The 27509-nt window shown below is 37.4% G+C and overlaps 4 protein-coding genes and 1 long non-coding RNA gene across 5 annotated transcripts in view; 4 read left to right on the top strand and 1 right to left on the bottom strand.

Moving 5' to 3' along the window:
• Positions 1-420: 420 nt before the first annotated feature.
• Positions 421-27509, top strand: part of LOC131524483 (galaxin-like) — a 51654-nt gene continuing 24565 nt past the window's right edge. Inside the window, exon 1 of the mRNA XM_058751626.1 lies at positions 421-484. The gene's annotated coding sequence lies outside the window, so the exon portion shown is untranslated. The remainder of the gene's footprint in view (positions 485-27509) is intronic.
• LOC131524485 (uncharacterized) lies at positions 2487-6675 on the top strand. The gene is made up of 7 exons (XM_058751631.1): positions 2487-2623; positions 3037-3139; positions 5116-5262; positions 5661-5785; positions 5891-6027; positions 6241-6334; positions 6493-6675. Exons 2-7 carry the CDS (start codon positions 3061-3063, stop codon positions 6673-6675), a joined length of 765 nt encoding a protein of 254 aa, XP_058607614.1. The 5' UTR covers positions 2487-2623; positions 3037-3060.
• Positions 6697-8321, top strand: LOC131524486 (uncharacterized). Its single transcript, XM_058751632.1, has 4 exons — positions 6697-6829; positions 6945-7122; positions 7588-7715; positions 7863-8321. The coding sequence occupies exons 1-4, from the start codon at positions 6728-6730 to the stop codon at positions 8154-8156; spliced, it is 702 nt and encodes a 233-aa protein (XP_058607615.1). The 5' UTR covers positions 6697-6727; the 3' UTR covers positions 8157-8321.
• Positions 24310-25607, bottom strand: LOC131524487 (uncharacterized). Its single transcript, XR_009266982.1, has 4 exons — positions 25140-25607; positions 24949-25014; positions 24524-24709; positions 24310-24366 (listed from the first exon to the last, which is right to left on the bottom strand). It is a non-coding gene; the product is annotated as an uncharacterized LOC131524487 (long non-coding RNA).
• LOC131524484 (activity-regulated cytoskeleton-associated protein-like) lies at positions 25817-27466 on the top strand. The gene is made up of 2 exons (XM_058751630.1): positions 25817-25889; positions 26284-27466. The coding sequence occupies exon 2, from the start codon at positions 26306-26308 to the stop codon at positions 27356-27358; it is 1053 nt and encodes a 350-aa protein (XP_058607613.1). The 5' UTR covers positions 25817-25889; positions 26284-26305; the 3' UTR covers positions 27359-27466.

The following is a 27509-nucleotide window of genomic DNA, read 5'->3' as shown; positions in this document are numbered from 1 at the left end:
ATGCATGGTAATTAGTTTGTAATGTACAGACGTAGGTACAAGATACTTACCAGGAAAGTACATGTACTGTAAAATAAAGTGAAGTGCTACCAAAATATCCTTATAAAATAATAGAACGTCATAAAATGCATATGTAAATTAGACTAAATTTTTACTTTCAGAGTCAAGGAAATGTCGTCTGAGAGAAAAGTTTCGGACCGTTTAAACGCGTACAGCATATAAATATCACTATAAATCAATACGTTATAAAATACATATTGTAAATGAGATAAAACACTTACTTTCAGTGTTTTCCTGTTAAAAAGCAACCTCCTCTTCAGCTCCGCACCGCGAGCCGTAGACACAGCACATAAATATCGTTCTAAAACAATGTGATATTATAGACCCTTTTTCTGTTAGTAAACAATGTGACGTTTGTCTGTGGGCGGGGCTTAGCTGGAGGCAAAAAGATTCCACTGACCGCTTCACTAACGCTAGCTATGAGGTTTGTTTACCTTGTTTTTTTAACAATGGCTGGAGAAAATCCGATTTTACCTGCATATGTAAGGTCACTCACTGTGCAGGACCATTATTGTTATTTAAATAAGTTAACTTTAACGGACAAAGTCAGATTGGCCGACCCTTAAGGCTCATGGATGGACGATCTGACAGGATTAATGTTACCTCCGATTGAGTGACTCGTTAGAGAAACCTAACTAGTAAAGAGAAACTCACCTGTGTCTATCTAGTCATGAAGATGTACATTTCAACTTCAGCAGGCTATTTTTTCCAGCTAAACGTTACATGAGAGTGAACTGCATGGGCCAAAATACAAAAAGTTAAACATTCAATGTGATGATATATTATTTGAAGATGTATGTAACTTATCATGGCCAAATAGTTATTTTAAAATATATACATCCTGTAAATTATGCAAGTTAAATTTACAATACTTTACATACAGTACATTTAAAGGAAGATGTGAATATTTTCTAGAAACAAAAATTCCAGAAATTAATTTTGAACTTTCTGTATTTGATTATTCTTTCTTACTGAGTTCTTAGAAAGTCCAGCCGCTATCAATCACAACAATGTATATTACAGATGATTAAGCATATACATCGTCAGTTTGTTGTTTTACACACATGCACACAGACATTATTTCATAGTTGTGAGATGCATAAGAAATCTTTAGACACGTAACACAAACCATAATCTATAACAACAAAAGACAATACTTTATTTAACCTTTTCTGATAAGAAGTGTGCGCTGCAAACGCGAGCATTTTGGCGATAGTTTCTGTCCAGTCCGCTCGTTTTATCTCGTTTAACCACAGCTGTCGTCGGTTTTTTTGTCTGGGACTGGCAGCAGGTATGCGTTAAAATTTCAAATTGGAGCCTTTACTACATAGATTCTTGCATCCAACATCACAACAAGATGATATTTTAAGCTCCTCATGTAGCCGAATCTGCGCTGGTTTGAATGGGCCGCCTACAGTTTTCCGTTTGTTTTGCCTCCAGCTAGCGCGGTGACGTAATCGTGACGTCGGCGCAAAAAGGGTCTATAAAATTAATAATGTGTGAATAACAAAAAGCACTCTCTGTATTTTCTGTCCTCGTATGCTCAGCTCCGCATCGCGATTCGCGGGTCAAAGAAAATGGTCACTGTGAGAAATATTTCAGCCCGTTTAGGCGTGCAAAGTACTTAAATGTCCCGGATGTAACACCTTATTGTTCGATGGCCAATAACTCCTTAAGAGCATTATCGCCACCTATTGTACTGAAAGTCAAATTAAATTTACATAGGTGACGGGTCTGAAATTTGAGAGGGGGAAAAAAAAAAGGTGTCGATAATTCAACACCAGAGCTTTAACTCTTGACTGATTTTACTTTCATATGGTATGTGTAAATGAGTTACAGAGACATTTTATTTTGTGTGCGTTCATTAAATTGTTCATTGAATTAAAAAAAGATTGTGTGTGTGTGTGTGTATAAATTATAATCTGATGTACAATTAGTAAATTGAGTTTAATTTACTGCAATTACAAAATTTGGAGTTTAATGAAGTGAGGTGTGGGCAAGTATGGTAACCCATACTTGGAATTTGTGTTCTGCATTAATCCCATCCAAGTGCAAACACAGTTAAAAAAATAAATAAAAATAACACTTAATGGTTGGCCTAATGGCTTCTTTGGTGCTATATATATATATAGCACCTCAACCTCCTCAAAGAACCGCTGAAGAACCACCTTTTTCTTTTAATTTTTTTTTTTTAAATAGTGCACAGCAAATGTCAGAGTGTTACAAATCCCAGAGTTGTGATGACCAGAGTATAATTTATACACTTTGGAGTACAATGGGCTTAAAGTACACTTATCAGGTTTCACCAGAAACTCTCTCTAGAGTTAGGTTATTGGTAGTGTCAGAGTAGTGTTGATGTGGAGCTGTTGTGGTGTTTATGGTGGGATGATGAACTCTTTGAGAGTCAATCTGTCCCGTCCGCACATGAGTTTAGGTTTCGATACGTCATCAGATCGACTACGCGTTGTCATTGGTTGAATCATGAAGCAGCCTCGTGGAGACCAGTTTCCAACTGACGCATCCAAAGACGTCGACATTTTGACTCCGCGGAGCTACGTTATAGGTAAGTTAAGAAACCATCAAGTGAATAATGCCGAATATTCCTGTTTATCTTCTTGTTTTAATTCTCATAATAACTAAAACACTAAAAACGCTAATGTAGAAGTGAAGAGGCGTGACGTCTGGCTAGATAATTTACTATACTAATGGCAGCTAAAGTAATTGCGAATGTTTAATCTGGTAAAACTGATTTTTTAGTGATAACGTTAATTCAAAATGAAAATGCAGCATTCATTTGTTACTTAGCTGCCTCTCTGTCCCAATCTCGGGCTGCGTGCAGGCCAAATTGGCTAGCTAAAGCTAGCCTAATGTAACGTTAATTATTTGAAATGATTGAGTCTGATTTTTTTTTTTTTGCACTAACTTACATTTGGTATTGTGCGTGTGCAATAAACAAATTGCATTTTTATGTTGTAGTAACATGTGAGGAAAACTACAGCAATGCTTTTCAAAGTACAGTACCAAGGAAAGAAGTACATCAAACTCAATGGAGCATCATATCCAGAATTTCTCAGGGAGGGTAAGTTAATGTTTCTGCTTCATGTAACGTTAACGTTAACAACATTCATCACATACACTAACGTATATAGTTCTTCATGACAATGCATTCTTCTGTTCGTTCTCTCGATAATAGAAGTTTAGATCAGAGGTAACGTTAGTTTTCAAATGAGTTTTCCGTCATTGGCTGATTTTCTTTTTTTCTAGCAGTGACACATCTGAAAGAATCAGCCTTGAAAGTTTTAAAAATGCTTGATTTTAATTGAATTCTTCAGGACGTCATATGTAATTAAAAATCTAAATAAAACCGCCTGACAATCGTTATTTTTTATTCATCAGTTGCGAAGCGCAAAACGTATGCATTGTCAAGTAGCATTCCATGTATTTGGCGCCTCGTGTATTTGACGGGCGCGCAAAAATCTAACATCACATCAAGATATGTTGCTTGCTGTAATTTTATCGATAACTGGCTAGAATATGATAACTAAAAACTGATCGTTTTGAGTAGAAAATCTTTTTGAATCGAAAATCGATTTTGAATCGAATCGTGGCCTCAAGAATCGGAATCGAATTGAATCGTGAGATGGTAAAAGATTCCCACCCCTAATGTGAAAGTCTCACTCAACCACTGTTTTTATTTTATTTTTATTCTTAGCACCATGCTAGTCTACCGTAGCTTTGCCCATTAAGAAATAAATAGTGCTAAAAAACATTATTATAGGGGATGGGGGCGTGACGTCACTGCTCTAGCGCCGCGGTGGCTGATGGGAAAAATCGCCATTTTGTGAGGCCACTTGTTCTTGACGCGCCGAGGAAGTTGTAATATGAATGTTTTAAATAGGATACAGAAATTGAATAAACTGTAAATCAACATATTAAAGTTATTCCACAAAACATTATTTAGTCAAGAGCAGTGAGGGATTTCTTCTGTCTTTTGTTGTTTGATTAACATTAATGACAGACGGCACAGCTTTATTAGGCTGCTGTCACAAGACCTGTTTCACGGATCCAATACTTATACATATGCGTTCGCAACTTAAGACAAACCCGACAATGCTTATGAGGATACTCGTCAGGACGACCATTTTGACGTTATTTGGTGTGTATTTGGCCACTTAAGCGCAACAAGCTGTGTTTGTTTGTTCGCAGCGCGCGCTTTGGATGTGACTGCAGCGCACAGAAAAGCGCCTCTGGGCGCACAGTACCGAAAGACTTAAAAGACGTGCAAATAATACATTTCTGTGACGATGCAACAATGACCGATTAGGCAATTGACAATTCTGTCAGCTGTACCGAAACACGAGCTAAAGTCTTGTATCGCAGCGTGCAGCAGATGTGAAGAGAAGGTCAAAGAGAGACGACGAGGTGCAGCTGAATCACTCAAGCTGTTTTCAAATGACTGGTTGTGTGAATTTATTTACTCATCTAACCTACACGCTATATTGAATAAATGTTTTGCAGGAATTTCCCTCACTTTAAAGTCGAAAGCTGCGGGAATATATGCGCAATCCCAGACCGAAATTCAGGACCTGATTAAACATAATTCTACTGTACATAGAATTGTGAAACATGACTTTTCCAAAACTTTCTGGGTTTATTTATTTTTCCAAAACTTTCCAGGCCTGGAAATTGCGGTTTTAAAATTCCATGACTTTTCCAGGTTTTTCATGACCGTATATGAACCCTGAATGTGACGATCGGGTGCCGTTATATCTAAATCAGGCAAAAATATAGGTGCGGGTGGTTGGCCATCTTTTCCAGGTACCGTTTTCTTGCGTCCGGTAGAAGTTTGTCTCTGTATAGTACATTTCGTTCTTTTAATCGACTTTCCAACATTGTTTTTCGTTTTAAGTCTCGCCCGATGTGGCCTCACAATATGGCGGCGCCCTCTTGTTTACGTCCCAGAATGCACTGCGCAGTGACGTCGGTTGCCAAGCTCTATTCTCCCACTCTGGTGCATTTTTGAACGCAACAACTTGTGTTTTTCTGTATTCAAAGCTAAAGAGAAATTCAGCATACCCCCTGAGACAAACATATATGTGCTGGATGACAGTGGAACAGAGGTTGACGAAGAGGTCTTCAGCGACATCCTGGAGGAAAAATCAGACATCCTGTGGACCATTGTTAATGTTCTTTCAGTTTCTGGTAAATGGTTGCACACTTACAGTGTACATTGGAGGTTTACAATACCAATGTGTTAACATTGTAATTTATTTGCTATCACAAAACCAAAACAGTAGGTTCTCACCAATGTCCGATTTGCACTTTCTATGTTAAAGGACCACTTTGCAGATTTCCAACCTTATCTCTATCTTTTCACATTGGGGATATGTGAAATACTACATTTGAGATAAAATGTCGCCCCTAGTAATTCTCAGAAAAACAGTCAGTCTTGCCAATTAGTAGGTAATGTATCATGGCCTAAACTGCTTAAAATCTGGCCACATTAGCTACCAAAACTCTTTCACCTCTCCTCACTTAAACCTGTGGAAACATTGACTGAAATAAAAATTATTAAATGATTATCTGTTTGTCCTTTTCAGACTCTCCCGTCCAGTCCTCGTGCACAGACACCTTGTCACTATCATCACACTCATCGGACAGTGATGCTTTTGTGATGTCCCCAAAAAGTCTACAAACTGATGACAGTTCCTCACAAGCCAAAGAGGTGATGTTTTTTCAGAACATTTCTCTTTATGTTGTAAGTATTGTATATTTTTTTGCATAACATTTTTTTCTTTTTTCGTAACGTTTTTTTTTTCCTGTTGTCAAGCTTGTCAAAAGAATTCTGGAACAAAAGCCTGGAGGGGAGAAAATCCTTGCAAAATATGCAATGACAGGAGAGATGAAGGACCGAGCATGCCGTGATCTCGTCAGCATTGTTGTTGCTGAAATGTTTGATAAGTATGGGTAAGTAAAATGTTTTATGGTGCATGATTTGGTAAAGTATATATTCATAATATTCAATTGCAGATATGGTGGTTGTAATCAAATTATTATTATTATTATTTTTTAATTTTTTTTTTTTTGTCAAATTAGGTGATTATCATTAAATGACAACCTTGGCCAATGAGCTGTGGTTTTCTGGTGTTTTGGTTTTAATACACAACATTTATTCCACAGACGTGCTCCCCCTATGGAGAAAAGAGCACAGTATGCATTGGGGATAGTAACACTGTTCCCCTCTCTAAAAGATCCCTACTCAAAAAAAGGCTATGTGAGTACATATTTAAAAGAAAGGTTAATCTTAATAAACAATTTAATAATGTTCTGGTGCATTTTAGAAGTCTCACACTTCTTTTCTAAAGATCTCTATTGATTTATGCTGAAACTATTTTTTTAATACATTTCCATCTTTGATGATACTGTCTTTAGGAACACTTTTTTGACATAGACAGCAATGAGGGCTACATTGCCTGGAAGATTAAAAACACACAGCGAGAACTCAGCAATGGAGGTACCAGTGGGGGTAGGAGAAGGAGCTCTCACACTACGAACAACAGCGGACCAAACTTAGAGAGAGAAGGTGCAGCAGTTGGAGGGAGACCAGTGTCGTGAGGCCATATCTCTACTGAAACACACCACAGACAACGAACAGACCTTCTTGAAAATGAGAGAAACCTTCCAACACAGACAAAAGTTGATCCATGATCCTGAGCAATGCAGCACAGTGCTTACTGTGTTCCCAAGGTTCCTTGACACAAAAGGCCTGGTAAGTTTATTTGTAAGCACATTTATTATGTTTTTGCAATGTCAAGAACAACTGTTCAAAGATGAAAACGGTCACCTACTCCCACTACCACAAATGCTTGCTTCCTCCCCTTTAGGTGGTGCAAGACTTTGATCTGTTGTTTGGAGCTGAGACCTCATCAAAACTCCTTGAGAAATGGGATTTCCTGAAGGGCAAAGTAATAGAGCAAGCCAAGGACCTCAGCAAGACACCCCTGCTTGATCACCTCATCCAGTCTGCAGAGGAGAACACTGATGAGGATGACGAGGTCCCAGGTAAATAATTGACATGATTTTATCAAATATCAACTTATTTAATTTATTTACCATGAAAAATGGTTGTGTAGTCCAAAAATATTTTTTAGGGCTGCAACAACTAATCAATAAAATCGATAATGAAAATAATCGAGAACGAATTTCATTATCGATTATTTGGGTCTGTGACGTCACTGGAAAATCGCAGTCAGTGATGTCACGCATTTCTATGGATAAAACACATCTGAAAAACAGCAGAGGTTCCAGTTAGCTGCTGCGGGAAAATTGCTTTCAATTTTGCTTACAAAGTGTTTTCAAATTAAAATAATTTTTACATAATTAAATAATTATATTTAATGAAACAAATTGTTAGTTGCAGCCCTAGTCTTGTTATTGAAAAGAGTTTTGAGTTTTAATATTGATGTAGTATCAAAGCCTTTGGTCAAGTTTATATCATATTTAAAGCAGGTGCTCCTGCCTTTTCAGGTTGGGATAGTGACATGGCCTCACTGCTACTGCTGGTCTACCTCCTGCCACCACCTCCAAGTGGGAAAAAGGGAGCTGTGAAGATCAGTACCCGGGAAGCTGTGGACCATGTTGTCAAGTTTCATAAGGTCAGTGTGTCCTGATCTCAAAAGGCAATTGTGTAAAAACCTTGGTTGTCTTTTCACATGCTAGATAGATCCTGCATGGGCAAAGCCAACTGCCATCAAAGGTTTCTATCAGAGTGGGACTTATCCATCAAAATTGTTATCTTACAGTCATGTCGCAGCCTTCAGGAGCACTCTGGTCCAAACCAGCGGAGGCAGCCCTACATCCTGGCAGTTGGGACAACAAGAAAGCACATCCACGAGTACTACATTGCATTGGATGGTGATCTCCTTCCCTGCAAGGGCAAGTCTTCCCTGTCAGCCTTTGATGAACTTTTCAAAGCACATTATGTTTTCGGCATCTCCTATGACCAGGCCTTAAATGGCATGTACACATTTGTACAGACCACCATCTACAACATCGATGTAGGTCATTCTCACGAAACTCCCAGAGAACATCCGTGAACATTGTTTTTCACAATAGTAATTTTGTGTCAAATATTGTTGAATATAAAACATGTTTTCAAGATTTGAAATGTACACTGAAGTTTGAAAGTGTTAAAACTGTGACACAAATGACCTGTGGAGTACATTTTCACTCCAATTGTTAAATAAAATACATAAAAAGCACTGACTTGGAGTATTTTTCACTCACTAAGAGTTCTAGGTTTACACTGCAGGTGTTGGAAACTATTGAAACATGGTAAAAAAAAAAAAGAGAAAAGCTTTAGAGTACATTTGTACTCTACAAGTGTTAAATAATGAGCTCTGCAAAGTGCGCCAAAAGCACTGACATTGGAGTAATTATTTTTCTTACTGAGGGTTCTAGGTTTACACTGCAAGTGTTCAAAAGCACTGAAACGGTGTCAATAAGTGGTAGTTATAAGAGTACATTTTTACTCTCCAGGTGTATAAATGTAACTCTGTTTAGAGAGTATATTTTACACTTTTTACAGTGTTTATTGAACACCGAACTCTTGGACCTATATATACACCGAAACCGGTGTTCAATGTACTCCTATAGAGTACATTGAACACTCTGATTTTTGCTGTGAACACATCACTCGAAACTTTCTGCATTTTTACATTTTCAATCATTCTGTATGATTTAGAAGCTTGTTTCATCATGGGGACCTAAAAAATATTCCCATAAGGTTAGAATTTACACAAACACACAGCCTCTGTATGCATTTTATTTTCTATAATTGAACTGTTACTGTATATAGTACATAGCAACCTAAAGGGTGTCTCAACTGTACCCACTTTACCACCTTGTATATTTCTTAAAATGCTATGTAATCCTTTTAACATTCATGTTAGAAAATATGTCCATTAATAATAGACAGTTGAAATATCACAAATATCATTTTTTTTAACAGAATTTGTAGCATATGAGTAAATGTGACTTTTATCCTATTATCATAACACTGTACAACTAAACAGCATGTGAAGCATAGGACACTAATCCGGGTATACACTATGTCTCAACCGTACCCCACTGACATGCTTGCAGATTTCTCTAGATTATGAAAAGACCTTGCATGGCACAATGTCATAAAATATGTCTATTCTTAGAGCACAGAGAAACATTTGCAATGATGCATGCTAAGTTTAACAATCATAAAAGAACAATAAGCTATTCATTGTGGAAGGGACATGGTGACATTAAAATCTCACCTTGGAAAAAAAAAACTTTTGCTGATATCTTCGGAGTGGAAAGAAGCACACATTTCAAATTTCCCACGATCAAAGAGAACACTAATACACATGTTTGGAGGAAAAAAATCACGGCTCGGGGTTCTTGTGTATGCAAGTTATTTAATGTGTTTCAGCTGTACACATGTCTCAAATGTACTCCGTCTACCCTACAGATCTCATACAAATACTTTTTTGCAACAATATCTTGAATTTTGTGGGTATTTGTACAAAATTACCCATTCATTTTTGACCCAGCATAACTGGGGTGCCTCAACAAACCTTCAAGGAGGCTTCAGGATAAATACAGAGTTCTGGCATGAAACTCTAAATTGGCGCAGTCCGATAGGTCCAACTTAATCTGACCTAATGACATATTAAGCATATTAGCAGCAGCATTTAGCATCTGTGTTTACACAGCTGGAGCAAAGGCAGTTTAGAGCATGTAATCGCTCTGAGGACAAGTCGATAGTAACGGACATGAAACGGGTTAAATGAAATAAGCATTCTTGTGTATGCATTTCAACTGGGGTTCACCATTTACATCGGCGTAATCTCAATGTTCATGTTCATTATTTCTAAGGTCAGTGTTTTCACTGTGATGAGTGTGTGGTTGATTTCAGCTGCACGCAGCGTCAGAAGCACGTGCTTATTCATATCAATCACAGTGTTGCAGAAAGAAGGGAATTAAGAGTTATCACTTAAGATCACTATCTATAGTTGATGTAGTCCTGAATGAAATGCATTATGGGTAATGTAGTTTGGAGAAATGTGCTCGTGTCATGTGTGCTCTAGCTGTGCTGTGTAGTTCAGGAAACGGAGAAAGAACATTTATATTCTGCTTTATTTCAGTTCATTCAAGTCAGTCCACCCAGGAGTTTTGTGCATTGTAACCTTGATAACTTTTAACTACATAAGAGTAAATGGCATGCATTGGCTAACTTTGTCCGTCTTCATTGCACGAACATGAATTAACGAGCTGTTACGCTGCCGCTGGGACTGATGAAGTGTAGAAAGTAACAGCAGATATCAAATGACTAAATTATGATATTTTCTCAGGTGGATGCTGGGGTCTTATCTATCGGATTGCAACGTATATCCATTTTGTTAATTAACATTACACTAATTAGAGTTAAGTCAGTCGGCGTTGTAGCCAAGGCTCCCATAGTCATAGGCCACTAGTGATAAAACGGTTGGCGTGGTAGCCCAGGCACACATAGATAGTATTACATGCTGTTCACATGGCTCTTCGGAGCAGCAGCAGTACATATGTCTTGGCGATAGATCTGCTTTGTGGTGGGTGTCTCGTCTTTCCTTGTCTGTTCATCTTTATATGTGTGGATTAGTGCTGTCAAAATTAGCGCGTTAATGCAGGCAATACATTTTTTCAGTTTAACGTGTTAAAATTATTTAACACCTTTAATGCAGGGGCGGAGCCTAGGGTTGGCCACCCCACTCATAACTGCTGTTTCTGTCTGGTTTTTTTTTAGAAAATCGCAACTTTTCATTTTCGCCGGTCTTAGTACACGATATAACTACAGAAGAGTCAAGTTTTAAATAGGAAAACTATCGAAACTCTTTGGTCATTTTTGAACGCGATGCTACTGGTCTAATAGGATTCAATGATCTATGCTAAGCTATGCTAAAAGTGCTATCGCCAGATCCGGAGATCGGCTGAATGGATTCAAAAACGGTAAAACTCAACTTATTAACTCTGGGGGAGTTGGAGAATGAGCCTATTTCCTAAAAAAGTGGAGTGTTCCTTTAAAGAAACAACAGCCAAAAACCTAATAACCAGCTGCTGTAATGTCTGTTCATCAAAAAAAAAAAAGAAAGAAAAAAAAAAAAAAAGAGGAAATCAATAACTTTTATATAGCTGTAAGTATTTATCTGTATTTAGTATTTGATAACTTCATTAAACGTCTGTATATTTCTGCTGAGGGGCACAGGTAGCCTAGCTAAATATAACATTCATTATAATGGGTTTTTGTGAAGATTGTTTTAAGTTCACTTAAATTAGAAGTTAGTTTTAAAGTCTAATCAATGTTAAGATTGATAGCTCTTAATTATAATGTAATGTGTAATGGCTGTAGTCAATGTTTAAATATTAGGGGAACATTAATTCATTTTTTTAAGGGAAATCAGTATTACTTTGTATCACTGATACTGGCCTTCAGTCATAAAAAAAAAAACATTAAACAAATATTAAAAATGTTGTTTGTACATTAATTTGAAGATTGAATGTGAAATTATTGCAATATAAAAGTATATTTAAAAACATTAATGTTAGGTGTGATTAATCGTGATTGATTTCAGAAAAAAAACTTTTTTTTTTTTTTTTAAATCGATTGACAGCACTAGTGTGGATACATACATGCATGAGTTCTGGCATGAAACTCCAAGTTGGCGCAGTCAGATAGGTCCAACTCAATCTGACCAAATTACATCATTATCATTATCATATGGCTCAGCTGATTGGTTTTCTCCTGTATCAGTAGCCAATGAGCTCACTGCTCAATATTCAAATACCTGGGTTTCTTTAAAACCATCTCTGCTTTACCTTTTTTATAATCTGAAGAACCTTCTTTCACCAAAAAAAAAAGAACCTTTTCTGAAAAAAAGGTTCTTCAGACAAAAAGGTCCTTGTATGGCATCGTGAAGCACCTTTATTTTTAAGAGTGTACTGCAGTCCTAGAGAATTGCATGACCATCCAAGAAGATGTGCTTTTTAATAAACTTGCATGTTATGCCTCAAAAAAAAAAAAAAAAAATCTGCTTTGCTTGGACCTCATTTTCTTTGCTGCTTTCAGTGACTTTTACCTCTTTACTTTGCTAACTTGGCTATACCTGTATAAACAAAATATCTGTGAAAGATTCACTGTTGATCAGTAAAAAGCGGTTTTGGCAGATGGAGTTCATAAAACATTTCTTGGCATGTCAGTGAGGTCACTCCTAACTCCTGGGCCCGTATTCATGAAAAATCTTAGTGCTAAGAGCTGCTCCTAGTAACAAAATTCTAAGAAAATTATTAGAAATGTGGGCGTTTCCCCTTAAAATTAAAGAAAAGATCATAGTAAAGAAAAAAGTAATTCAGAAAGCACCTTAACCCTTAAAAGAGGTCTTAAGGTCCAAAATTGTTAGAAGTACGGACGAGGACTTTTAAGAGGCTTAAGAGTTTCTTTAGCAGCGGAGAAAATGGAAAATGGAAGAGGGAGAAGATGTGTTACACACAATGCATGACAGTGAGTTAATAAGACGCTACACATTAGATCGTGCAGATCATGTTTGTGACCGATCCTATTAGAGACACGCTAACATCTCCGACACCACGCAGAAATGCCATAGCGCCAGAAATGGACGTAATCACTACATTAACATATTTGGCAACTAGAAAAATGCAACTCTGCAGCAGCGATGATTTGGGTCTGTTACAGCACTTTCAGAACCTCGTTGTGTCGTTGTTCATTTCCTATAAAATACGTTAAATATGACAGCATGGTAAATAAAAAATAAAGAATATATATACATATGTATGTGTGTGTGAGTGAGTGAGTGAGTGAGAAAACAAGAAAAGTTACGCCTGTAATTTCAAAGTGGGGAACTATGACGTCACTCTGTAGTCGGATCGGCTGTTAGCATGAAACTGGTTCCTCGACAAAGCCAATGGGATTTTTCCATAGGCTTTTGGATAATCGCAAAAAATAAGCTCTGTGTTCAATCATAGTTCATGAAACTTACATGTTTTGTTCATCAAGATAATCTTCACAAAATAATATAACTTTGACAAATTTTGAAGCCGAAATAAAAGCGCCAGAACTGCAAAGCTAAACTTAGGCTATAAACGAACTACAGCACCACGGTCGCTTGCCTTCAGCGTCACCACCAGCGCGCTCCCAACAACTCTTTCAAACTTATTTTTAACACGTTCAGTGAAGGATTTACACTGTATATGAATTTTAATCCACGCTACATGAACCGTTTCATATAAACTCGAATAAATACAAAACTATAGCCAAACTAAAACTGAAATGAGACATTAGTAATAAATAGTATAGTGAATAATGTGAAATAATCTTAACTAAAGGACATTTAAAGCACGTATTTCTGTACATTTCGAAATAAGGTGCATTAAAAGTGAATAAATCCTTGATTAATATGAATATTTTAATTAAAAACGTATCCCCGCGTATTTAATCTTTTAAATAACAGCAGAGTGAGTGAGTTTTGGGTAGGGGTCGACCGATATGTGTTTTTCAGGGCCGATGCCGATACCGATTATTACAGACCAAGTGGACCGATAACCGATATTTTTAACCGATATATTATGTCTAATGTAAAAATGAAAATTAATGTCAAAATTAAGAATAACAAGGGCTCTGACAAAAACTGCCTTCCCTGGTGTTGATTGCACTTCTTACTCTTGTCATCCTCCATGCATCCATCTACAATAAGGGTAATATAAAGAGAGAGTTAAAAGTGGGGCCACTGCATGCTTCATGATTAAGCCTATGAATACTGTACTACAGCTAAACAGCTTGGGGAAATGTAAGTATTTGGCTTCAATAATTTACATGTTAGAAATGTATGTGGAATAGCATAACCTCTCATAATTATAATATAAAAGTGTAAATAATTGAATTGTCTTCATAGCTCCATTGTAGAAGTTGTGAAGAAGACTGCAACTATTTTAATTAAACTATAAAACTAATAGCCTGTTATAGGCACACTTGGTTCAATAGCCTATTGAAATGTCACAATTTATGTCATCATAATCTTGGCCTGTGTGACAGTATCTTAATCTTGGCCTATGTGACAGTAATTTCGATTACTTTTAATTTACAGTGCAGTGCAAATGAAGCCATAAAACATTAATTTCAGTTATCTTTTAATCAAATGAGAGTTAAACTCAATTTTTTGGCAAACAAATGGGTTTACCATTAAAATTAAAACATGGAATAAATAGCGTATTGTGTGATTATTCTTTTAAACAAAATTTGTTGTTGTAGTAGTAGTACTAGATAAACCGAACTTTTATTTTGACGGGTTGCCATGCGGACCTCTTAAGTTTCTGTATAGCCTATGTATGTGATATGACGATCGTTTTACTCAAATGAAACGGTCAAATGCTCATGAAGCAACTCTCAGAGCAGTTCTGGGGATGTTGGTCATGTATTTATGTCCTCATTTAGTGAGACGGCAGATGCTGAAAACACCGCGAGCGTCGCGCACTTCAGTGTGTGTGTGTGTGTGTGTGTGTGTGTGTGTGTAATCAAAACCGCGTGTCTGTGCCATTCACAGAGACAGCAGAACATACAGAATTCATATTTAAATAAGTCTTTTTGCAGCTTAATATTTACAGATACTAGTCCATAGCGCGAGTCGATTTAAGTGTACTGACCTACTTTTGATTAGTTCATCCAAACTTTGACGAACTCTGTGACTCCGCGTTATACAGTAAATTCCCTTTATACGACTGGATTCCGTGATTCCGTCTGCGTTTTCCCCATCGCGGAAACCATAAATAGATAATATTGAGGTGTTTTGCAACTTCAGTGTAGTGCATTGTGATTCATTGCAACTTGAGCAACATCTGCTGCTGCCTTTGAGAGACAACTGATGCGTGATGATCACTGAAACTGTAGCAAGGGCTTTCAGTGAGAGAGTGCCTTAGTCTTCCACATTGATTGGTCGGACTTGTGACTCCCAACAAATCAGATGCGCGGTGGGCGGAGACTGCTCGAGGCCACAGAGTGGTGAGTTCTGACAGGCTGCATCAGAGCCAAATAGCGCGTTTCAAAATTAAATAATTTTATCGGCACATCGGTTTTAAAAATGACCGATACCGATAATCATAAAAATGCTTAATATCGGCGCCGATAATCGGTCGACCCCTAGTTTTGGGATATGGTAAGATTAAACTTAATTTAGTGAACAAAGTACCACATTTCAGCTCTCGTTTTGTTAGGGTGGATACACAAAATGTTATTTTATCCTTGCTTCTAGGAAATGCTCATGCTTTCTAACAGCTTCATGTTGCCGTAAACATTTAATTTTAACATGGCTTCAAGCAGTATGCATCATTATAGTTTCACTTTAACCAAGTAAAGCCGGTAAATGTGGTGTCTACATGTAATAATCGTAATATGAGTTTACCTCATGGTCCGAACCCAGAGTCTCCCCATCAGTAAGCGATACAACGAGCTTCTTCCATCCGAAGACATATGTCGCATTTCGGGGCAAAGCAAAATAAACATTGTCGAACAAAAATATAAAATGTGGGAAACTATTCAGTGGTTATTCTAAAATTAATTATATTACAAATTATACTACAACTGCAAAATACTGTAAATTGATAAACTGTTCCGCGTGACATTTAATGTCTCCGACAGTGCCTGTAGTCCCATTTAGCAATCTTTAAGAAGCATAACAGTTTGAAAAAAAAAAAATCACGAGTGGGGTGTTTTATGTTGTAGAATAAAACGTGAAAGTTTCTTGAGCTTGTGTGAACCACGGACCTTATTTAAGGGATTTTACCAAAATCCCATTCAAAAAACCCATTGACTCTGGGACGATGGAACCAGAAGTGCTAAAATGCACTCGCTTCCGGGTTTTCGCCTACAAAGTGACATCATAGTTCCCCCACTCTATAAACCCTACTCTTAAAAACGCTCTTTTATTTTCTTCTTGGACAACCAACCAATCTCAGTCTTCAAAAGACAGTGTCATAGCTAGCAACGGGGTCAGCCCCGCCTCCTCACTAATATAAAAGTTTTTGCCTTTTTCTCGCTCAGAGTTGCTCTCCGATTGGTCCTGGATCACTTTTAAGCCAAGACTCCTAGTTAGAAGTTATTAAGCTAAACTAGGAGCTCTCTGAGAGGATTCTTAGAATCTTTAAGAATACGGGCCCAGGACTGTGGATCTTATTCTGGATCTGGGTTCCTGTGAATCAAACACTAATACAGTTAAATAGAAGAACAGCACCTTGTCAGGAGAGATAGAAACATTTTACACCATTCACCCTCTGGAAACCCTATTTTTCTTTAGACACCATAGAGTTCATAGTTCCTAACTTAAAATGTCTCACCTGCAAATCCTAATGGCATGACCCAAATACAATTTTATGAGCAGAAATTTCTGTTGGAACTATTACTGCAGTGTTTGCAATTCCAGGTCCAGTAGGGTGGGGGTAGGGTGGGGGTGGGGGTGGGGGTTGGGGTGGGGGGGGGAATCTGAGGCAAAGTGGAAATCATGGAAATGATGTGGTTGATACGTGTTTTTCTAAAATGGCAAGAAAACACTCTTATTTTTGTTGTTGAAATGGCAGCAATCTCAGAGAAAGATTTTAATGTCTCATTTAACCCATATCTAGGCTAGATTACATCCTGTTATTCTGTCTCATGGTGGTTTTAATGCTATTAAATAAGTATGAATGATTATTATAGTTCAATGAATGATTATATAATTAGCAGAATTTTTTGTATACAAAACAAATAAACATTTTAAAGTGTCTGGAATAAAACCTTACATGCACTTTGTGGTATTGTGTACTCATTCGGTTTAAATAACTGCAAATTAAGAAATTGTAAATGTTTAAACAATGTGAATAAGCAGTTTAAAAAGTAGCATTCCCTGCTAAAAAGACTGAAATACACTACACGACTTTTAAAACCTGAACTGCAAATGGTCAACTCTGACTGTCTAAGATCTGCAAACTGGCTTTACCTGTTGGCAGCAGACATTGCATATTTGTGGAGCAGACCAACATAAGGACAGAAAGTAACAATTTTAAATGATAGCTATTGAAGGAATGTGCCACATTATACATTACATAACACCCTGATGATATGGAGCTATGTATAGGCCTGGACCAGTCAGAGTGCCCATGTTCCAGCCTAGTGAAAAATAAATATACTTAAATGTATTTGAAATGTATTCATTTCATGCCAAGTATACTACAAATACATTTTCATTTTTATGTACTTAATAAAATACCCTGCAGTTGCACTTTTATTATACTAAACTGGTATACTTCAAGTCTGCTAAATTGGAACTAATTTTGTACTTAATGCACTTTAATTGTGTGGAAGTAGTGCTGAAGTCCAATTAAAGATATACTTAGTATATTTGATTGTGCTAAAGTGGAACCATTGCAAGTATTCTTTAGGTACACTTTAAATATTTAGCATTTAAAGGGCGATATTATTCAAAGATCATACAATCCTCATCAAAAGTGACATTAAAATAGATTTTATGCTTATTAATAAGAAATGTGCATTGTGCACAAGTAATCCTCCAAATAAAGTTTCATTAATTTTTATATCACTAGGTCTCGAGTTATCTGTCAGTAAATATTTTAACAGATTTGAACTATACTTAGTATGAAATAAATGTATTTTAACTAAATTACTTTTTTACTAGGGCAATGATCCGTGTTGAGTTCCAAGCTCAGAATGGGCACATATCGGAAATTGACCTCAGAGCAGTGAAAGAAGGTTGTCTGGTCTGATGAATCCTGTTGTTTTTTTACATCACATGGACAAGGCAAGGGAGGCAGTGCCTCCTCAAAATATTGGATGAGGGAAAAAAATAAAATCCATGTAGTAAAAAAAAAAAAAAAAAAAAAAATGAAAACACCAATATTACAAAATCTAAAAAAAAAAAAACAACAAAAAAAAAGTATAAATCACTCGTTTTTCTAAATAAACATTATCCAACAGCGACACCAGCAGTTAAAGTTACAGCAGGAGTCTGCATCTCTCTCGCCTCCCCTGAGTCTGTTGAGTTTTAACAGACTCCCTAAAGCATGCTGAGAGTTTGGTGGGGGGTAATTACAATGAAAAAAATTTGGAGTAGGATTTACTTGAAAAAAGCTAGGAAAGTTTTTTCACTTAGAAAATGTGAGTAATTTCAATAGAATTCCCAAGTAAAAACTAAACACAAAGAACTGTAGCTTTAATTAGAAAATCTCAAGTAAAGTTTACTTGGAATTTCCCAGTAAATTGTATTGACTGTTTGTTTATATATTTTACTACACAATAATCCTAGTTATCTTGTTTAAAATTACCAAAGAAAATAAGTAAATTTAACATTGCCAGTTAGTGATGGGTCGTTCTTGAACGATTCGTTCATTTTGAACGAATCTTTAATGTGACTCGGGAAGAACGAGTCGTCTCAGGGAATGATTCGTTCAGTCGCGCATGCGCAACATCCTATAGGTTCTGTACTGGAATTAGTTCACCTGTTTGGAGTCTTCGGGTTTGAGTCGTTCGTTCTTTTATCACGTGACGTGACTTTGGGCAGAGAAATTAGTTAATTTACAACCTTCCTTACAAACGGGTGCATAGTCATTATTATCTCGTACAGTTATGTGATGCATTTCTGGTCTCAAATTATTGCTTTTAATTTCTGTCACGATGGTTCTTTTCCATAATACTGAATGTAGTAATAAAGATAATAAAGAGTTGGTTATGCTTTAATTTAATTTATTTTTTTGGAGTCTAATCTTCATAAAATACAATACCTTGTTGTATTTATGTCTTTTGAGTTAACCCTTTAGATTAGACTATAGTGTTATACTTTTGTAACATATGACACTTTAGACATTAACACTGTGTACACACTCTTGAATGGTTTTTTTATTGTTTATTTTTGTGCCAGAAAAAGCTTTAGCAAAGTGAATAACTATTCCAAAATGAATTAAAACAATTTAAATAAATACAAGAAAATTAAAATATACTAAAGCCACAGAGCCAGATCATAACCTTAATATTTTAAACTAACATTAATCATTCATATTCAAAATGTTATTTGCTTTCACTTTATGTCATTGTGTCCTTTTTGACCAATCTTCTTATACAAACATTAGACCAATATGTCAAGTCTGCCTAGGAAAAACAATTATACCAGCAAAGTCACAATTGGAGTAAAAATGAACAAACTATAAATGCTTTATAATAAAAAAATCCAAGCCTAAAATTACATAGTTATATTATGTTTATTGATAGACAAAGACAGTGAAAGGACAAATAAATTAATATTTTATTTATAACAGGGTTTTATTTATTTATAAAATAACACAGATCCTCAAGAAACAGTAACAAAAACATAGTGACAGAAATGAACAGACCATTTTTATTTCTAGGAAAATGCTTATTACACATATTTTGATAATTTTATGATAATTCTTAAATATGATCCAAAATACAAAAAATACAGTTTTACTTTATAGTATTTTACTGATCCGGCAAGTGGTCACGTGACAAAAGAACGAACGACTCAAACCCGAAGACTCGGTAGGTGAACTAATCAATTCTCTTTCCGGCTCTGACTGCATTGGTTTAGCTTATGGGGCTGTCACGTGATAAACGAACGACTCAAACCCGATGACTTGTCAGATAGAGGTGAGGTGAGCTAATCAAGACCCAGGTAAACGATGAATTAATCTTTTCTGTCTCTTATAGCATTATAGTTTGTAGTGTGATCAACGTTTGCATAAGTAGTAGGCCTAGATGTGTTAGGGAAGTAACACGTAACATTTTAATTATATTTTGCTAAAATGAACGAAACGAACAAAATGACTCGAAAAAAAGATTCGTTCATCTTGCTGAACGAGACTCAAAGATCCGAGTCAGTAAAATGATCCGAACTTCCCATCACTATTGGCAGTTAGAGTTTGATGAGTAATTTCTACGTAATTATTTTAAGTTAAATCGGCCATTTTCAAGTACATTTCACTTAGTCACGGTTTATAAACTTTACTCAAACAACATAGCACTAAATATAATCATGCTATTAAACCATGTGGTTAATTTACGCACATATAAATAAACAAATAGACAGCTTGTTATCCTTTCTAAGATAAAATGTCCACTCAATAGAATTATTACCCAAATGAACTCGGAGACATCAATACTTGGTACACCATACACAATGATGGTAACAATCAGTGGTTATTGTTTGAGTATGAATGGGTCATTTTGAGTAGAAAATGAACTCCATATGTCACAAAATAGTAAGTTACTAAACCTAACCTCAAAAGCTACCATAAAACAGTGTAAATACAACTCAAAAACAGTGAAAAGTGTAACCTTTTTAATTATTCATGCTCCAGTGCATGATGGGAAAAACGGTATCATAACTTTGGTATTTACTTAAAGAATCCTTGTGAACAAACAATTTCAGGTAAAATATACTTATAAGTTGAAATTTTAATTTCTACAAGCATAAATTGAGTACTAATATAGATTTTACTCTTTTTTTTTTATATTCTTGCCTGAACTAAATAATTTCATGTAGAAATTTGTAGTATTTACTTCAGCACAAAATTATTTTTATCAGTGTAAGAATGAATGGGGGAGTGTCACGTGAGAGGACGTAATGCTTCCATCGTGACACGATTGGATATGACTGGTTATGTTCGGCTGTGATTTGTTCATGCGATAAATCCCGCAATTTGTGTTCATGCGCTTTCCATGTTGGCGAATCAGTCTGAATGAACTTTATGATGGCGTTAATGGGAAGACTAATTTTAAAAAGTAAGTAAACAACTCACACACTTAGATAGGACTTAAAATAGATAGGACTTAAAATAGCATGAAAACATGGTCTGTGGGAGTAATCTGCTTGGTGAAATTTAAAGTAAATCTCTGAGTCTAATGTTTATTTAACCAAGAAAACCACAGGTTTGCAGTATTTACTTAGGGAAGTTGCAGAAAAGCAACCAACTGAAGAAAAAAAACTAAATCACATGGACCACTTGATGAACACGAGAGTGAAGTTTCGGTTAAAGTCAAATATCTGAGATGTGTAAAACCACAAGGCTGTGTATCATGTCAGATCAAGCAGGATAGTGTGCTCCAACATTTGATTGAAAACTATATTGATTGAAATTTAGATTTTCACTGCATGTACATCAACTTATTCAAAGAACCTTAAAGTTTTCTAAAAGCAGAGCTTTTCTGTCTGAAGTGTCTTGCTGAAGCACACAATGGTGACATTTAACTGAAGGTCAGTGATGGGGGCATAGGCGTAAATCCCGGGGGGGATCCCCCTATCTGAGGCTTGTCCCCCCTAAAAATATCATTACAAGTGACTCTGTGTATTGAAAATAATATAAATGGACATATACTTAAAATAATTGTGTGATTAGTAAAACAAAATAAACGCAAAAAAACATTTTAAGTTCAGAAATGTTTAGATTCCCCCCTCCCTTTCCTCACAGTGGTTTGGTCCACTGCCTGCTTTCCTTCTTTACCGATGCACACACACACACACACACACACACACACACACACACGAGTCCGGTGAGAGAGAGCAAGTTAATTATGTGTAAGTAGGCTGTCAAGGCTATTTTATTCTCTTTAAACATCGGGTGAAATGATTATTTCTCTTTAATACAGATGATCATTAATAAATCAGTCATGACAAAAAAAAATGACATCTGATGTATTTTCTATGACCGATTATAAGGTTAACAAGCTTAATACTGTAGCTTGTCACCCACTACAACTAACACGGCGATAAGCCTGTGTGTGAACTGATAGTAGGCTAATATTGTAGACCTACGTGTTGGGTTTCGTTCAATATGATGTCAAGTGGCAGATCAGTGGGTTTAATGCGGTTGAATTAATGTGAAAGAGACATACTAGGTTTCAGACGAAAATAATAATTATAAGCCACTTTTCCACTATCGGGCCGAACGGTTCTAAGAACGGTCAGGTACGGTTCCAGTTGTTTTTCCACGTGAGCCTGGTACGGCGCGGCACGATTACAAACCGTTCTTGGCCCGGAGTTCTCGGCAGGGTTAGACAATCGTGCTGAACCGTGCTGTACAGCCGCTTTTCCACTATCGGGCCGAACGGTTCTCTTTGCTTAACCGTTCCGTTCCGGGCCAGTCAGCACGGATTCGGTTTCGTTTTCCACTGCGGGGCTGATAACGGATCTCTGTGGAATGCATCAGTCGTTGCCGTGGTAACACAAGTGTTTACATATGATATGAGGTGTAAATAACCACCGCGTTATGGAGGATGATCAGAAATTTCTTCAGATTTTATTACTAATTTGTGTTTACATTGCTCAAAATAGCGCGCTTAGCAAGCTACGGAAAAACTAGCAGCCAGGCAACAGTGACAGATCCTGAGTGGCGACGTCATGCACACGCACTCTACCAGCACGGTTCAGTTCGGTTCTAACCGTGCCGAGAATTCCGGGACAAGAACGGTTTGTAATCGTGCCGCGTCGTACCAGGCTCACGTGGAAAAACAACTGGAACCATACCTGACCAAAACCGTTCGGCCCGATATGACCGCGTGGTGAACCATGAACTCATATTTAAACACGGTCTCCATGCTATGTGCATGCTGTGTACACATATCTATCCTTACAAGTACAATTTTGGCTGTATTATTTGTGTCCCCTTCAAAAATTGCTCTTGAGAAATTTTACGTTTATTGTCCCCCCCTACTGTCAGATGAAATTTACGCCCCTGGATGGGGGTAACGCATTACAAGTAACGCGAGTTACGTAATCAGATTACTTTTTTCAAGTAACTAGTAAAGTAATACCTCCGTGAAGTTGGCCCCCTACCCATCACAAAACGTCGGAAAAATAGTCTCAGTCGTTTGTGCTGTAAAAAATTTTGTTTGTGCTGCTTTGGTTTGTTAGATATAAAATATTTATTTAAAAGGTCATTCTCAGGTCACTCAGCCCCCCGCATGCTCCAAATTCTCCCCGAATAGTCTCGTTTGTTTGTGCTTCGTTTGTGCTGGTTTGTGCCGTAACAATTTTCGTTTGTGCTGCTTCAGTTTTTAAAACATTAGACATTGAATTTTATGGTCGATGACGTCACCAGCCCCCCACACACTCCAAATTCTCCCAAAATACTCCTGTTTGTTTGTGCTCCGTTTGTGCTGGTTTGTGCCGTAAAAAAAATCGTTTGTGCTGCTTTGGTTTAAGATATTAAAATAATATTTAAAGGTCATTCTCAGGTCACTCAGCCCCCCGCATGCTCCAAATTCTCCCCGAATAGTCTCGTTTGTTTGTGCTGGTTTGTGCCGGTAAAAGTTTCGTTTGTGCTGCTTTGGTTTTTTTAATTATTAGACATGACATTATAGGCGATGACGTCACCAGCCCCCCACACGCTCCAAAATCACCAAAAATAGTCTCAATCGTTAGTGCTTCGTTAGTGCTGGTTTGTGCATGTAGAAGTTTCTTTTGTGCTGCTTTTTATTTTGCTTTTATTTAGCATTTTATTTTGGGTTCCTCGTTTATTCAATTTCTTACCAAATTGTTGGATTCTAGTGATGTTTTAATAGAACAACAACTCTTCATCACTGTTTTTTTGTAGTCGTTGTGGTGTTTATTAAAAGCATCTCAATATTCATCTGCTGTCGGACTCTTTTCTGTCACTTTCTCTCACTTAAAATGGTTTTGTCTTGAGCGCCATCAAGTTGTAGCTTTATGTAACTTCAGCGTTTTTGTTCTCACCTGATTGAACTTATTTACAAGGGGTATCATTTGATACACTTCACTCCCACCACGAGGTGACACTTCTGTTTAAGATGCTCTTGTGGAAATTTAGTTAGTAGAGGAAAAGTTGATACAGTTACAAACTCGAATTTCTGGCCAATGTAAGTACAATATTTTAACAATATCAGTTCACAATATTATTATTAACCCTTACAAAAATTAACCATGGTGTTACTACAAATAAAACCATGGTAACCATAAATTAACCATGATTTTGCTACACTAACCATTAAACTTTTATACAAATGGTAATGAATATGCCAAATAATAAAAATAAGAAAATCTTGGTTACTACACTTTTACTATACTACGCAGCATTACTATTGTGGCTCTCAGTGAAACAGAGGGCAATGACAGCTCTGGAGTTCCCCTCATATCAGAAAGGTGCAAGAAATACCTGAAAGGCCGAATTGCAGAAGAGTGTGTCATCATTCCAGATGTAGAGGGTGAGGACCTGGAAAAAGCAGATCAAACGCAGACAGACCTACGGCAGTGGGTGACAGAAATATGTGAGGAAAGCAGGTCACTTGCTGTGGCTAATGGAGATCATGATAATATGCACTTCCTCCCTGAGATTATTCCCAACATAATCTGGCTTGCAAGCTACTTACCACTTTGGACAGGGGTAATGATCCCTCACTTCCGAAGCACCAACATCATCGCAAGTTCAGCCAATGTTGAAGCAGAGTTCAAAAACATTAAACATGGCCTTTTCAAGCATGAAAACTTGCCGATTCGGGTGGATCGATTCATTGCTCGACATCTGTCCTTCATTGAAGGCAACATGCGCATTTGTTCTGCAAAACAAAAAAGTGAAGAAAAAGTTGAAGAAGATGCAGCTGTTGCAACAGTGATCGTCAAAGAAGCCAATCCGCTACCAACCATAAATTGCAGTGTAGATGTAAAACCAGAAATGGATGATTCCTATTCTGGGAAGTCTGACATTGTCACAAACATCAATCCAACAGAGGAAGACCCTGTTGAAAACTGGAGAGGCCTAGCTCTTCCACCCAAAAAGAGAAAGAGGAATTCATACCTCAACCCTTGTCCTGAATGGCTCCATGCAGATCCATCTGTGAGGGGGAAAATACTGAAAGTGGAACTGTTGAAAAATGGAAATAATCAACAGCCTGTTAAACTCAGGAAGTCAAGAATCTCTGTGCTGAACACATGTGCATTTGATGCTTTTTGTCAATGCTTATGCTGTGCTTTCTGTGATAGTGTCACCTTTGCAAATTTTGCTTGTGGTGAGGACTCCAACAACCTCCTCCAGCTAGTGAAAACCATCAGCACAAAGGGTCTGAATGCACATGCCTACATACAGAGGACAGAACTGCTGAGTGGAATATTCAAACTTGTCCAGCTGAAGTTTGGTGCTCTCGAAATTGATGCACAGTGCCACATCTCCACTATCATTGAAAAATCAATGACAAAACATTCATGTTGTAACCACCCAGAGTTTGGTTCCTGTTTTTCTTTGTGGTGTTATGCCACTACTGGGCACTAGAGGGGGCTCTAGGTGTCATTCTCCCGTGTATATAGCCAGGTATGAGGGTAGAAGAAGTGAGTATTGTTTGGGGAAGGGGAAGCATGGTTCTTCTCCCTTGGTTCACCCAAATTGTTCAGAGTCCAGATTGAGAAACTTTGGTTTCAAGCTCATTCTAGTAAGTGTTTTTTCTTTTCTCTGGATTGTTAATTATTGGGTGTATTATATGTGGTTATTTCATGGGCAAGCTGTATTTTGTTTTCATGTTTATAACTCCTGTTTGGTTTCTAAGTGGCATGCTAATGCTAGTTTATATGTCTTGTTTATAGAAGGACTTTTTATATACCATCTTCAATTTTGGGGGTTCTACGTTGCTGTTTTTTCCTGGAACCTAAAAGTTCTACACCCTGAGGACAGTGGCATCAAGGCCTTGATTCATCTCCAGGTGTTTGGTTGGAACCCGAGAGTTCTATACTCTAGAGAAGACAATGGTATCAAGTCTTTGCATTTTCACTTTGTTGTCTGGATCATTCACAGGACGTTTTTTTTATTAATCTGCATTGCTATAACGGATACAACTGACTCTAAGCTCCTGGCAGTTGGAATTACTCTACAGAGGACAATGGTCGGTTAAGGTTGTTTTTTTACTTCATTGTCAAACAGTGTCAGAAGTATATTTGTGTTTTTGGGGTTTGTTAAAGGTGTTTATGTACTTTTACCTTAAAAGTTTGGTCACTGAGTCCATCCCTCAAATTTATTTGTGGCTTGTCTCACTGGGTGGTTCTTAGTGGGACAGTTACAGATTGGCGCCTGAACAGGGACCTTCAGGCCAACTAGATCTTAAACTGGGAAAACAACTAAGGTTATTCTTCAGTTTTCTCTTAGAGTATCACAACCGTCATCTGCAATGGATGGGGAGGAGGTAGTACTTAGTGCAGATTTCACCTCTGAGTCCTTCACTACCAGAAGGGAAACAATGAGAGAGTTGATAACTACTTTCAGTGACCTGTATATTGACTCTGATGGGGAAAGCGAAAGAGAAAGAGCTGTGGATAATGATCCGGAGAATGATTCTCCTTTTCCTCCTCCACCACCGCTACTGGAGATGAATGAAGAGGCAGACCACAATCCTTGCTCATCAGTTACATCCCTGAATGACCGAATCACTGCCATAGAAAGTTGGATGGTAAACATCAGTCAGATGGTGAGTGAGCAAGTCCCTTTTGATGAATTTGACAAACAATGTAAAAAGTTAGAAGATAGGATGTCGTATCATGTTCAATGTGAGTGCGAAAGGGTAAAGCAACAGTTGGAGATGTTAGTAAAGGACTTGGGTCGGTCAATGGTAGACTGTCTGAAAAGAAGAGATCGGCAATTGGAGCAAAAATTCCAAGCGCTGAGATCGCCTTCCTCTACTCCAATAGTCCCAGAAACAAGTCCTCGAACTAGTGATACCTATGCTCCACCTAGTAATATGACGTATAACCTACAGTCTAGCCATGTTTCCAACCAAAGCAACCAGTCTTCAGTTCAGTATAACCCTCCGGTAAAACTTGATTTCCCCAGTTTCAGTAATACTTTTGATGATGACCCAATTTTGTTCATCAAGCAATGTGAGGAATACTTTGCTGTTCGACCACTCAGTGATGATGAAATCTTTGCCTCACTCACAGCTGTACTAAAAGGAACCGCCAAAGACTGGTGGATGGCAGAGAGGCGAGGTGTGTCCAATTGGAAACATTTCAAGGAGAGATTCCTGCACTCGTTCTTAAGTGAGGACTACAAGGATGTAGCAGCTAGGAAACTGCTGGAACGGAAACAAGGTACCAAGGAAAGTTTTAGGGATTTTGCATTCCAGTATCGTGCTTTGTGTTTGCGATGGCGAAAGGATATGTCTGAGAGGGAAATGGTTCAGGCAATTTTGAGGAACTGCAACCCACGACTCGCCAGTTTGCTATGAGGTACGGTTCAGGATGTGAGGGAGTTAGTTAGGATTGGGACACAAATTGAAAGAGACTTTGAGTCTAAGAGATATTGGAGTCAGGTCAATGGGGAGGAACAGAGGAAAAAAACGTCTGCTATTCAAGAGCCTCAGCGCAAGCAACCACTGG

This window comes from Onychostoma macrolepis, chromosome 18, assembly GCF_012432095.1.
Source record: "Onychostoma macrolepis isolate SWU-2019 chromosome 18, ASM1243209v1, whole genome shotgun sequence".
NCBI lineage: Eukaryota > Metazoa > Chordata > Actinopteri > Cypriniformes > Cyprinidae > Onychostoma > Onychostoma macrolepis.
This window is presented reverse-complemented; position numbering and strand designations above follow the sequence as displayed.